Below are 12,692 nucleotides of genomic sequence, written 5' to 3'. Positions count from 1 at the left end.
ATCGGTATAACTATATAACCAGTATAGCTGGTTTTGTGCCACATTAAACTTTCCTAAGTGGAACAGTGAGAAAATGGGACCTTAACTTCAATCTGATAAAGCTGGATATAATAGGACTGATTCTCCTGTCATTTACACCAGTGTAATGAGAATTAACTCGTTGCAGTCAATGGAATAACATAGGTGTAAAACCAGTGAGCTCTGGATCAGGCCTAAGATGCATATAATGGTTTTGTACAATTACTCTTGATTTATATCACTATATATGACATCAGATTTAAGGCCCATTATGGTTGGGAGAAGAACAGAAAGTGCTGTAATTATTAAAAGACCAATGTAGTTTTCTGACACTGGCACTAGTTTTGGTCATCAGTTGCAAGACTATGGGTTTGAGAGGCCCACTGCAGCATTATTTCCTAGCTACAAAGGGTCCTAATGAGAAGGACAGATCTTTTCACCTCTTCCTTCATAATACTCATCAGGAATGTAGTTCTGCAGATGCTATAGAATCCATCTGCTACAGTGATGATATTTGGAAAGGACTGAAGTTTGAAATCTGATTTTCAGTTTTAATCTATTCTTGCATTGAGGAAGTATGACAGATACTTATTCCACAGCCAAGCATGGTATGGATGTGTAATTTATCCTTGCTTACATATCAATGATCAAAGAACAAGGACAACCTGAGTCCCTGTATAAGGATCTTCAGTTAAGGATTAAAGATGTGAATGATTTATTTTTTTAAAAGGAAATGCATTTGGTTGTATATTGATTTATGTATGATTTAATAATCTATAATTCAGATGCTTCTATCATTAAAATGTCAGTCCCACCGTTCCCTGTTTGAGTTAGTATAAGTGTTTAATAAACCAAAGAAATCTGAAATCATTTGTAAAATTTATTAACCCTGATTATTACAAGAGTTTTTAAAGCAGGTAGAATCCTGACCAGTCTTAGGGTTGCTTTTTATTAGGATTAATTACAGATATGAATGGAGATGAGTAACTGACAAAACAACTAAGTTTTTTTTTTCCTTTTCCTAAATCTGAAAAACATTAACAACATAAGATTGTAGATATATCCTCTGAATTAGTAGTATAGTGGAGATGCTAGCGCCCTCTTGTGCTGTATGAATAGTTTAAGTATTTGTATTTGTTATTCTACCTCACCAAGTCAAGGAAGAAACTGTGCTTTAAATCACTTTGAGCCTTTGCATTTTAGCCTTTTAATTTACATTAATAATGTACAGACCAATCTGAAGCATAATCTTAAAACCACTGATTCTATTATACCACAGACCTTGCTAATTACAACATAATGACAAACCACATAAGGTTCGGTTGGTTGGTTGGTATTGACCTTTAAATATAAATTTTATCAAAATATGATTTTTTTTATGACTGCTTTAAAGCTCTGTAGCTGAGAATTCTTTGTCCACTGCTTTGCCACAAAAACTGCAATCCTTTCATCATATTCATTTACTCTGCTATTCATCTTTTTCACTGTCACTTTCTGACCTCACCTATACTTCCTCTCACCCCTATAGACTTAAAAATCATTCCCATGACCTCCCTTTAATTATATTACACATTGTTTCTTAATGACCTTTACAGTTACTTACTAACATCTAATGAACAAATTCTGTAAATGATACACCTCAAATGTACACAAACGTTTGCTTTAGTCTTCAGTGTGGCCCTCTTTTGATGACAGCCATAAAAAGGAAAATAATGAGACATCTTTACTGCAAGGGAGCTCATAAAGAGTGGCTGATTCTTCAGCAGCCAAGCATCTTCATTACTTGGATTTTCCAGCAGGTAGAATAGACACTGGATCTGTTTGAACTTCAGCATCAGATGTCCGTTTCGGCCCCTGAGGAAGAATATACAGAAACATGTAAAAATAGTTGAACCATGTTGAAGAACAATTACATCTGCAATTATGTTTTGGTCCTTTGCAAACAGACATTTCCATTGATGTTACCTCTCTTCTCTCCTCAATTCTTCTCCTTTAATCAGTTTTTAACACTACCGAGAGCTGGAGCCACATCTGCACACTCCCCACAATGGGATTAAAATGGTGCAAGCCACAACTATACCTGAACATGGCTGTTGCTCATTCTCTCTGGTTATTGTTTTGAGAGAACTGCACTAACCAACCATGCTATATTATTGTGGTTCTAGAATAGTTCTCAATAAAATATCATTGTCCAAACTGGTTACTGCACACATACTAGAGCCCTTCAAATGGGTTTAGGAGTTCTGCTCCCAGTATAAAGGAACATTAAATGCCTTTACGTATTTAGGTATTTGAAAATGTCATAATGATATTGCATTTGTAATGCCCTGTCTATACTACAAACCCAACTCTTTTGGCAACAGTTCATGACACTCCTCTGTCCTGATTATAACAAACATGGTTGAGTTGCATCAGCTCTATTCACAACACAGACATGGCTCTGTCTTACGTTGGGTGAAATTTTCCAAGTAGTTAAAGCCATACTGTAAACCCAGTTTTAGGAGATATGGGGTGCCCTGCCCCATTTGTAGTGGTCTTGAAATCAGCACAATAAATAGAAATATGCAAAAATCAGTTGAATAATTCTGAAGGACAGGCTTCTTAAACAGTCTAAATCTAAACCCATGTCTAAACTATACACTAATCCGTTTTAAAATTTAGTTTAGCTGAACCAGATCTAAAACCATTAAAAGATTGCCTGCAGTAGACCAGTACCATGTGTTAGCTATGTTTACGCAGCCATACCTACCATTCTGTCTAACTGTTTATTTAAAAAAAGAACAGGAGTACTTGTGGCACCTTAGAGACTAACAAATTTATTACAGCATGAGCTTTCGTGAGCTACAGCTCAGTTCATCGGATCCGATGAAGTGAGCTGTAGCTCACAAAAGCTTATGCTTTAAAAAATTTGTTAGTCTCTAAGGTGCCACAAGTACTCCTGTTCTTTTTGTGGATACAGACTAACATGGCTGCTACTCTGAAACCTGTGTTTATTTAGTGCATTACTGGGAAATCTGGACAGCTATCATTCATGACTTCAGCAGTGGCTCTATTGCCTGGAGAGGACATGCACACAGGGTGACACCAATAATGCATGGAGCATTGCACTCTGGGACATACAGTTTCACAGAGAAGTGGGAGAAAGGAGGATTAGCTAAACTAGTCTCACAAGCATGGTTAGGGAATCCTCCCCATTGTTCGTGAAGCAACAGCAGATACTTTGACATTAATCCACGTGGCCATGTTAATGACCTGCTGCCTGCTGGCCATTTTATTTTTCTTGTTCTAAAAAATTGCAGCATAACACCTCTCCACCCTTAAAAACCACCACCACCACAGTTGGCCAAAGAGGGCACTGTTTTATCCTGTACAATCTGTGTTGACCCAGATGCAGACTGGTGCGACTCCAGTGATTGTGAGTTGCACCCGCTTACCCCAAAGTTGAATTTGAACCACTGTCTAGAACTAGATTGTTTCTAACTGGTTATGCCCTGCAGACAGCACAAGCTGGCTTTCTAAATGCATCGACATTGGTAGTTGACCATAATTATAAATCAACAACACAAAACAAGCTAGTCATTCCAAATTTAGCCAGTAAAGAGAGTCTGAACATCAATTAAAAGATTTCCCAATGTTAGATAAACTTGAAGTCTGTCAACTGTAACTGTGTCTGTGCAATGCATGAGTACGTTAACTTGAGAAATAAGATACTATTATTTGCTCTATTTCCTGTAAATACTGCAGGCTGGAAGTGAACTCATTTTGACTGACTTAGCACATTTGCCAAATAACATCATTTATTTATGTTCACCTATAGTGCATCCTGATCACTGAGCCCATTTTCAAAGTGGCTCGTTAAATAAAACTGGAAGCTGGAAAGGATGCTGGCCTGTGATTCTTATCACCTAGAATTTTCAAGGCTCTTGAAAGAGTTGATACCTCTGTTTTAACAAGCAAGCTCCAGATCTGCCCTCAGATACATGGGCGGGCATGGTTCCCATTGGTCCAAACTCTGCTCTCAGTTATTCCTGTACAACCCCTTTGAGGGCTAACCTGGAGCACATTTAATTTGGATTGTATCTGTTCTAAGAGCGGGATCAGGAAAGTAGCGATAGAACGGCAGTTCTGATTCAGAGCGCGCTCAACAAAAGCATTGCCTCTCTGCACACTGTACTGAAGATCCCAATTCAGATAGTTCCCAAGAGTGTTTTCATGTGTGGAATACCCACAGTTTTCGTTTATTTCATTTTGCGTTGTCCTACTTCTGAAAATCAAGCCATTACTCCCTAGCTTTAGTAAATGTACATTTTCCTGATTCCCACTCTACCCTAAATTCCTTTGCATTTTATTATGTTGTGAATTCCTCTTCTGCTTATGTAACGGACACAGAATTGTGTAGCTTCTTTCAATGAAATTCAGATAGTCAATGACCCTTGTTCTCTGACAGACCTATGCTATTGGTGCTGTAATTTTGCCTAATAGCATAATCTGCTCCACTAGTAGTTAGGAACAGATGCCTGATCTCGACTTTCTAATCTAGTGCGTTCCTCTACATTCCGCTTCCTTTATACTATGTCCTTTTGCAAAAGAATCAATGGTTTCAGGGCAGAGTGTTTTTTAAAACAGCTGGCCAGAATTCAGGGGACAATCCAGTGGACTTTGCCCATGAAAATGCACAATGGAGTATGGAGACAAGTAAGGTCTAGAGAACCTCCACTTCTGCTAAAATATCTTCTATCCCCATTTTATCAGTCCAGAGCTCAGCACTCTATCAGAGAAGCTCTTACCAGATTTCTGGACTTATACTTTAAATGGAGGATACTATGATTGGTTTATGTATAGTCTAATACTCTAAGAGTTTAACTATTACAACTTGTGGTGTGGACTTTGCCACTTATTTTGGTTTGAACTATTATTGTTTTTTTGGAAAGTGTTGGTTTTTGGAAGGATTGGGGATTGACTTCCTTAGACATGGGTAAAAAGTTGAGTCATAAATGTATGAAGGAGTGGTAGTATGCTGTCAAATATTTCAATCTGGGGAACACTTCTGTTTTAAATGCTGAATATTCTTCCTCATTGGAGAGGTGAAAACATCCATCTGCTCTGTGCAGCAAGATCTGGTAGTGGGTTGTCTTTCCCAGTTGAAGAGCTAGCCAACTGGCCAGATAAGCTATAAATCTAAAACCTTTACACTGTATACATAAATAAAAAAAGAGTTATTCTGTTCACGAAAGAGGAAAGATACCTGAGTATTTTAGGGCTCTGTTAATGCAAGAAAAAATGATGCACTGCATGGCCAAATTAATATCAGGCATGAGAAATGCAAAATAGCAAAGAAAAATATCTCAGAGAATCTCTTTCTATTCTCTCTTCACTTTACTTGCTTGTAGCAGTATCCACCTCTCTGTCTCTGCACGCAATCTCACCTCTCTTGGTGCAAGAGCCTTCTCTGCTCTGGCTCTGAGACATCCTTCTGCCTCACTGACTCTCGTACAAAAACATATTCTCTTGTTTGCCTCCTAATCTCTTTGCAATTATTCTAATGCTGTTTCTATTTAAGGCCAGGTCTACGTACACAAGCTTACAGCGGCACAGCAGTACTGATACAGCTATGCCGCTGTTAGAGTGGTCATATAGCCACGTTATGACGATTGGAGAGAGCTCTCCTGTCGACATAATAAAACCATCTCAACGAGCTCCCACCGACATAATACTCTGCATATGAGTGCTTATGCCAGCAAAGTTTACGTCGCTCAGGGAGGTGGGTTTTTTTACATGCATGAGCGACAAAAGTTTTGCTGGCATATGCACTAGTGTAGACATGGCCTAACTGTATGAAAAGTTTCTGGATGCAGCTTGTTTGAATGACAGAATACAAAATAAAGAACTATTGTCTATAAATACAGAAGCCCTTTCTCACTCATTGACTTCAGTGAGAATTTTGACTGAGAAAGGACATTGGTATTTGGCCCACAGTATTTGATTTCTGCAGAATTCAAACCAAGAAAGCAATTCTCCATTATTTCTAGAAACAATAGAGGTAGTAAATATTTGCCTGGTCAATTTGTAACCCATGTGAGGACTACCTCTACCCAGTTCCCATAAGAGGTTAACAAATCTACTACAGCTGCTAGCTAAATCCTTTGGCTCAAGCAATAGAAGCTCATGGTTTTATACCAGGAGGTCCCAGGTTGAAACCCTCCTGTTGGCCAATCATAGAATATCAGGGTTGGAAGGGACCTCAGGAGGTCATCTAACCCCCTGCTCAAAGCAGGACCAATCCCCAATTTTTGCCCCAGATCCCTAAATGGCCCCCTCAAGGATTGAACTCACAACCCTGGGTTTAGCAGGCCAATGCTCAAACCACTGAGCTATCCCTCCCCCCAAGTGGGATTGTGGGATTGGTTACAAATATACATAATATGAGCCGAGTTTTCCAGACATGTGAGCACACTGTATGCTTGTGAGTCATGTGGTACATACACACACATTTATATACTTGTGCATATTGGGGACTTGCACACACATTGAGTGGGAAAGTAAACACGCACTCAGGAGCACATGTCTAATAACTGTGACCAGTTTGTACAAAATACAAAGAGCGGGTATAAACAAGGTTCTGCTTCTTCCAGAGGATGCTGAGGAACAGGATCTACCTGTGACTTCAGTGGGTACTGCAGACAGTGCTTAATTTGTAATGAAAGGTGCTGGGGCTCAAGCAATTTTTTACTTTCATAACTGATGTGGCAAGCACAGTGGTACTGGGGCTATGAACTGCCAAGCCTAGAGGTGTTGGGGCTCAACCCTTACAAGCCCCAGCACAAATTAAGCACTGGCTGCAGATGAATGGAAGTCAATGGAAATTATTAGTACTTAGCATCTGGGGTGAAATCCTGATTTCAATGGCAAAGTACCCCCAGATTTTAGGGAGGCCAGGATTTCACTCAAGGCCCCTAAATGATACAATTTTTTTTCCTGTTTAACATATATGTAAGTGGCTTCATTATTATTATTAAGAGATCATGCAGAAAGAGTTAAGTTTCCTTCCTTCTCCTTCCCCGGACAATATACACATTTTTTGTAGTGCAAATAGCACAGTGTAGGATAGATCACAATTCTGTGAAATGAATGTTAATCAAACACTCCTTATGATGTGGAAAAACATCTGCCACAAAATGAGTCATATTGTTCTGAACAACAGCTTAACTTTCTAACGCAATGTTCTAAAACGGCTAGTTTTCAAATCAGTGTCAATTTAAATTCTGTTCTACTTGCTTTTTCCTCTTCTGGGCAGTGGTAGTTGGCTAAGTTTTATTTTATTTTCTAGCCACCCTCTGAGCAGAGCCAGGGGAAAAAAAGTTGTAAATAACCTATCACAACCAGATTCATTACAACTAAGGTGACCTCCTCGTTTTGTATTCTTCCCAGCACTGGAAGATGTCCACTGGTGATGTCCATTTAGGATGTAAAAAGATGTGGCTAGCCTTGGATGAGGGTCTGAAGTCAGGAGTGATCGCATATTCACAATGAAGTAGGCAATGACCACCTCTGCAGTCATAGGACAAAGGAGGATTAGTGGATTACTGATTGTTGTAATGAGACATAAAATCAGTGTCTCCATTCATGATTTTTAATGTCTAGCAAAGTTATGAATTTTAGCTCCCATGCTCATCTTTTGAAGGTGTGGTGCAGCTTTTCTTTGAGGATGAGGACTGAGAGGTCGGATATGGAGAGTGGTGGTTTTGTAAAAAGCGTTCACCTGCAGGTGATAGGGTACTTGTGTCTTATTATTTTTTTCTGTGTCAGTTCATTTGAGAGCTTAGTGATTGTCTGTCTGGTTTTACCCACATTGTCGTGCTTTGGGGGACTTAATAAAAGATATTACCTCAGCCATCTTGTCTCTCTCATATCCTGGGACCAACACAACTACAACAAACTTGCTTGCCAAGGGCTCACTAGAACCAAGCATGTGTTCCCAAGACATTTTCCATCTGCTCTAATGTTGATTGGCAGCTTTGTTCCCACTTTTCCCTGCCTCTGGCTGAAAATGTGCTGCCGTAAGGCCCTGATCCTGCAAGCTGCTCCATGTAAGTGGACTCCAGGGCTGCTCCATTGAAGTTAATAGCGTGTACCAGTGCAGGGGTCTGCTCACAAGAGGCAGCTTGCAGGGTTGTCATTTAAATCAGCCGAATCACGATTTAAAAGCAAAAATTAATTTAACCTACTAAGCCCTTAAAAAATCCTCCAAATGACTGTCTCTTCTCTATTTTCTTGAGGGGGGAGTCCTTCGCAGTGTCTCCTCCATTCTGGATTGAGTCGGTGGCTGTGGTTTGCTGTTGTCTGGAGTCTTGCTGATCTTGGGTTTCCTGTTTGCTCAGCTCTGTTGTAGACGTTTTGTCTTTTGAACTCTCCTTGCTCTTTTGGCCCACAAGTTCACTTTCCGTTGGGGCGATTGGCCTCTCTGTGGAGCCTGATGTCTAAAGCAGTTTCAGACAATGGTTATTTTTAGTGGCAAATATAAACATTTTGGCAGGAGGTTCATAAATATAGTAAAAATCAAAGGCCACCTCCAATGTACAGAGCTGGGGCCTGATTCAGCAGCCTTTACTTAGGACAGTAGCCCCAATGAGACTGAGATCACTTATGTGAGTAAAGACTGAGGATCAGGCCCTTTCTGCATAGCCTTTATTTTTATATATTTCTACGGTGAAGCTTCTTTAGCTGGCAGCGGCACGTGATTAAAAAAAGAAAAGACTGTATATTTATAGATATATAGAATTACATGCATGCTCTCACAGCTGCAAAGATATAACCGTCTCTGCATCCCAAGCTGCAAAGTCCCCATACAAGCTTGAAAGTGCAAGGGAAGGAGCGATAAAGACAGGTAGCAGGGCACATAAAGCAGAGGTAAAAATATCCCATCTATAAAATTACAGTACTCCACCAGGTGATTAACAAGCCATGATTTGGCCATGGAAGTCCAGTGCTGCATGGAATTGCCAAAGGAGACACTGTGAATTCCTCAAAACACAAACAACATTACAGAGCAGACAAATACAGTGAAGGTAAGAACTCAAACTGAGAAAACAACTGGATAGGGTCAAAGGTCACAAATCAAGATTCAGATCTGAAGAACAAATAAAATAACATGATGATTCTGTCAGTTTCTGTGGCTGTACATTTGTGCTAAAACATTTGCTTGCAAATGGGAATTTCTTTTTGCATTATATAAGACTTGTCAAAACTATCCTGACTCACTTATTGAGTTAAAAAGAATCATGGTAGTGGAGCCTACAAATTAGACATATTTAGGCCATCTGCAAATTTGGCCCTTGCAGCCTGGAGATGCCCCCACGGTTTAACAAATTGCAGTGTTGCCAACTCTTCTGATTTTATTGTGAGTCTCATAGTAGTGGTTGTTTTTCTTGGAGCTCCATCTCCTGGAATCATGTGATTACAGGAGAATATCAGCTTTCATTAAAAACAAAGTAAGTCTTTAGCTATCATGGTTACAGAGAAACTTCAAAGTATAAACTCTAAAGGCTCAAGAACCAGAAGACAAATAAAAACAACCCAAAATCTACTATTAAAAAAAAAAAACCTCATGATTTTTAAGCTCATCACTTAATTTTGGGGGCCTGATTTATGATTTTTTGAATTCCTGGGGTTGGCAATACTACAACTGGTCTATTTCACATAAGTCCCTCTTTCCTTTTCATCATAGAATCCATAGGGGTCAAAGGGACCACAAGAGTCATCTAGTCTAACTCCTGGCCAAGATTGCAGGATTTGTTGTGCCTAAACTATCCAAGACAGATGGCTATCAAGCTTTCTTTTGAAAACCTCCAGTGAAGGAGCTTCCACAACTCTCCTAGGCAGTCCGTTTCATTGTTCTACCATTCTTATGGTTAGGAAGTTTTTTTCTGAGATTTAATCTAAGGCTATGTCTACACTATCACTTTTGTCAATAAAACTTCTGTCGGTCAGGGATGTGGAAAAAAAGAGCCCCTCCCTTCTCCCAACCAAAATAAGTTTCACTGACAAAAGTGCCTGTATGGACAGTGCTATGTTGGTGGGAGACGCTCTCCCACTGACGTAGCTACAGTTGCTCATTGGGGGTGCTTTAATTAAGCCGACAGGAGAGCTCTCTCCCACCAGCATAGAGCAACTACATGGGAGACCTTACAGCAACACAGCTGCAGTGGTACAACTGTGCCGCTGCACGGCCTGTAGTGTAGACATCGCCTAAATCTGCCATGGTGTAGTTTGAACCCATTGCCTCTTGTCCTGCCCTCTATGGCAAGAGAGGACTTTTCTCCATTTTTTTAAGGCAGGCTTCCAAGTATTTAAAGACGGCTATCATGTTCTCCCTTAATCTCCTCTTTTCCAAACTAAACATACCCAGTTCCGTCAGCCTTTGTTCATATGGCTTGTGTTCCATCTAGGGTGACCAGACAGCAAGTGTGAAAAATTGGGGTGGGGGGTAATAGGAGCCTATATAAGAAAAAGCCCCAAATATCAGGACTGTCCCTATAAACATCTGGTCACTCTAGTTCCATCCCTTTGATCATCTTTGTCACTCGCCTCTGGATCTATTCCAGTTTTTCTACATCCTTGCTATAAATGTACTGCTCACACAAAAATCTTGCAGGTCAGAGAACCTTTGTTTCTATATCCATGCCAGTTCCACTTCTGTTGAAGATTGAACAACTTAATTCCTTGACTAAGGCTATGTCTACACTACAGCCTATGTCAGCATAACTTATGTCACTCAGGGGTGTGAAAAAACCACCCCCCAAGCAACATAAGTTATAAAGACATAAGCGGTCTTGTGCACAGTGCTACGTCACACCACAGCTTCTGCTGCTGGCGGAGGTGGTTTTATGATGCTGACGGGAGAGCTCTTCACCAGATGCGCTGCGGCTACACGGCTGCAGTGCTGTACTTAGAGACACGGCTTCAGTTATAATATTGTCGTTATTTTCAACTCTGAGCCCCTGTTCCTTTTCTTTTGGGTAGGTAGTAGGTCTATGTATTGCTTCCTTGTACATTTATTTCTCCACCTTTCCATAAAATCAAATCTATATCATTTCTCTGGAATTCCCTCATTCTGGTGTGGCACATAAGACGACCCATCAAATTTGGCTCTATAATCGGGTTTATAATGCAGTTTGAGCAACGGCACTATATACCATAGTGAGGCCAGCTTTGAGTCAGAGTTTCAAAGGAAAAGGAACATTCTTAAGGCAAACTCAGATTTATCGACACAGACACTATGCTTTATCTTGTAAATAATTGCATATGGGGTAAAAGAGCTGTTTTTTCTGTGTTCCGTGGGCACCCAAAACTTACAAAGGGGGTTTCTGAGGGTGCAAGGAATACAACGAAAAGTGCTACATAAAACCAAATTTAATTCTGTCTATTCTTATTCTAACTAATTTCAATGTCAAACAAGAAGCACTCATTTGCTCACCTCCTGCTTTGTCTGACAAGATACTTGTCCCTCTTATTTGCCATAGATTGCTTTTTGAAATGTGACTATTTAGTGGATTCACAGACCTGCATGAACAACTAGAAACAATCAAAATACAAAGGTTCTTGCACTACAACAGGCCATGTCCACCCTACAGGTGTATGGTGGTATAATTGCTTCCATCATTGTAGGAATTCCACCTCCCCGAGTGATGGTAGATAGGTTAACAGAAGCATTTTTCCATTGACCCAGCTGCATCTACATCAGGATTCTGCATCTACATCAGGTCAGCATTGCTAGAGCAGTCAATGGTGTGGATTTTTTCACGCACCTGAGGACCACGGCTATGTTGACCTAAGTTTTAAGTGCAGACTAGGCCTAAGTTCCAAGATGTGAGGACAGAGTCTAGCCCTGATTAACACCCTATGAAATCAATGAGATCATACAGGTTGTAAAGTTAGGGCAGAGTCTGCCCTATCATGTTTATTCAATTGTGTGAGTTCCTGATAGTTATTGTAGTTTTTCAGGCCAAATCCAAACTGGCTTCAATGGGACTATTTTGATGAGTGTAGCAAGCAGATTTTGGCCTTTGATGTTACTCAGAAAAAACACTTTAAACAATATCAGTAATATTTTTTTCAAACAAAGCAGAAAAAAAATCAGATAATCTCTTTGAGGTGTTTCATATTAATCTTGAAAGGCAGGAAATTGACACATTTAATATTGATGAGAGTGACACCAGGAAATACAAACTGAAACCTATGAATAATGAACCATGTTAATGTTTCTCATTTTAAAGGTTGATCAGCATCTGACAAACTGCATTACCTCTTTTGGAGTTAATTTACTCCCACGGAAAAAAGTAATAAAAAAGATTAACAGGATAGTATTTTTCCTGTCATGTTCAACTTAGGCTTGATCCAAAGATTTTGAAGTCAGTGGAAAGATTCCTGCTGACTTCATAGAGCTCTGGATCAGTCCCCTAGTGCAGTTATTTCACATACAACATGTAAGTAATGAAGAGAGAAATGGAATCAGAGCATTCCAAGAAAAACTACAAAAGATAAATTAAGGCAGTTGTTTGATACAATAGCATAACCAGTTAAAAACAGGCAAAAAAATTAAAATAAAGTGAAGAATGGATTGATTCTCCTTAGTGCAAGTGAGAAGAGAATTAGGCCCAATACATACATGTTTTTTC

The 12,692-nt window shown here is 39.7% G+C and overlaps 1 protein-coding gene across 5 annotated transcripts in view; it reads right to left on the bottom strand.

Annotated features, from left to right (window-relative positions):
- Positions 1-936: 936 nt before the first annotated feature.
- The window catches only part of BCAS1 (brain enriched myelin associated protein 1), a 95,756-nt gene continuing 84,000 nt past the window's right edge, over positions 937-12,692 (bottom strand). For 4 of the 5 annotated variants that reach the window (XM_084645740.1, XM_084645743.1, XM_084645742.1 and 1 more), the window contains 2 exons: positions 8,244-8,495; positions 937-1,872 (listed from right to left, as the gene is read on the bottom strand). In XM_084645740.1, the coding sequence (XP_084501866.1) occupies positions 1,798-1,872; positions 8,244-8,495 (327 nt within the window). In that variant the 3' untranslated portion in view covers positions 937-1,797. The remainder of the gene's footprint in view (positions 1,873-8,243; positions 8,496-12,692) is intronic. The other variant, XM_084645744.1, reaches the window with a different exon arrangement.

This window comes from Lepidochelys olivacea (genome assembly GCF_965140295.1).
Source record: "Lepidochelys olivacea isolate rLepOli2 genome assembly, chromosome: 13".
NCBI lineage: Eukaryota > Metazoa > Chordata > Testudines > Cheloniidae > Lepidochelys > Lepidochelys olivacea.
The sequence above is the reverse complement of the archived record's forward strand: the minus strand, read 5'-3'. Positions and strand labels throughout refer to the sequence as shown.